The sequence below is a fragment of the Tupaia chinensis genome, unplaced genomic scaffold (assembly GCF_000334495.1).
Source record: "Tupaia chinensis unplaced genomic scaffold, TupChi_1.0 Scaffold143624_1, whole genome shotgun sequence".
Lineage (NCBI taxonomy): Eukaryota > Metazoa > Chordata > Mammalia > Scandentia > Tupaiidae > Tupaia > Tupaia belangeri.
In genome coordinates, this window is record NW_006203472.1 from 70,735 (window position 1) to 71,792 (window position 1,058).

General features: G+C 68.0%; 1 protein-coding gene across 1 annotated transcript in view; it reads right to left on the reverse strand.

Annotated features, from left to right (window-relative positions):
* MUC5AC (mucin 5AC, oligomeric mucus/gel-forming) overlaps window positions 1–1,058 on the reverse strand; it is a 40,425-nt gene that overhangs the window by 28,878 nt on the left and 10,489 nt on the right. Inside the window, 2 exon segments of the mRNA XM_027766681.1 lie at window positions 284–336; window positions 418–925. Of these exon segments, the coding sequence (XP_027622482.1) occupies window positions 284–336; window positions 418–925 (561 nt within the window).

A 1,058-nucleotide genomic window follows, 5' to 3' on the forward strand; every position in this document is an offset into this window, starting at 1 on the left:
TGCCCGAGTGGCCCCAGGCGTGGCGTTGCGGAAGTCGAAGTAGACCATGGGCGCGGCACACACTGGGGAAGGAGGGGCCGTTCAGGGGCTCTGGCCACATCCCAGACTCAGAACGTGGGGAAGGGCGTGTGTCTGTGCTGTGTGTGCGTGTGTGTTCGGGGTGTGCCCACACTCTCTACCTCCCCTTCCGATACACAGAAGCTCTCGGCCATCACCGGCCCCTTTGATTTAGGATGGGGATTAGCCCCAGAGTGGAGCCCCTCCCTCCTTCCCTCAGGCTCACCGGGGGTGGGGACGGGGCCTCCGATGCAGGTCAGCTTCCCCTGAGTGCAGGTACTAAGAGAGAGAGTGCGGTCAGGGCATCCTCTGCAGGCCGCCAGGGCCCGGGACCTCCTCCTGGCCCTCCCAGATGCTCACCAGACGGCACTGCCATCGTGCACCGACTCCCCGTTGGGGACCACAGAGTCCCTGTGGTAGCAGGGACAGCTGGAGGCCGGCACACACTTGCCCAGGTCATCCAGGAAGGTGCCCTCGGGGCAAGTGCAGCCGTCCACTGGAACGAAGCTGATGTGACAGGTGGCGTCCTCCCCTCCGAGGGCGCGGCAGGTGGGCTGGCAGGAGCTGATGTGGTAGCTGTAGGTCATCGACTTGGGGCAGGTGCTGAGGGGCTTCGCTGGGGGGCCGGGGAAGGAGGACATCAGGACGCTGGGGGCACAGAGCCCAGCCGGCAGCGCCGCAGCCCCGGAGCCCAGGCTTCTCTGGCGCCCCTTCCCTTCCCTTCCCCCCAGGCTGTCTCCCGGATGCCGCCTGCTCAGGGGGTGCTGAGGCCGGGAGGGCCTGGCCGCTCCTTGGCCGCCAAGCCTGGTGTCCTTGACCGCGAGCCCGGTGGCGGGGCACCGGGCCTTTGGAGCATCTCCGGGAGCCACTAGGGGACAGCGTGTGGAAGCCTCTTAGAGCCGGCAGGCACCAGCCTGAAGAGTGAGAAGGGCCCTGGGCCGCACACTCACTGCAGACGCCGTCCCTCCAGCCGCGGAGCCGAGCGCCCTTGGCGGCGGACG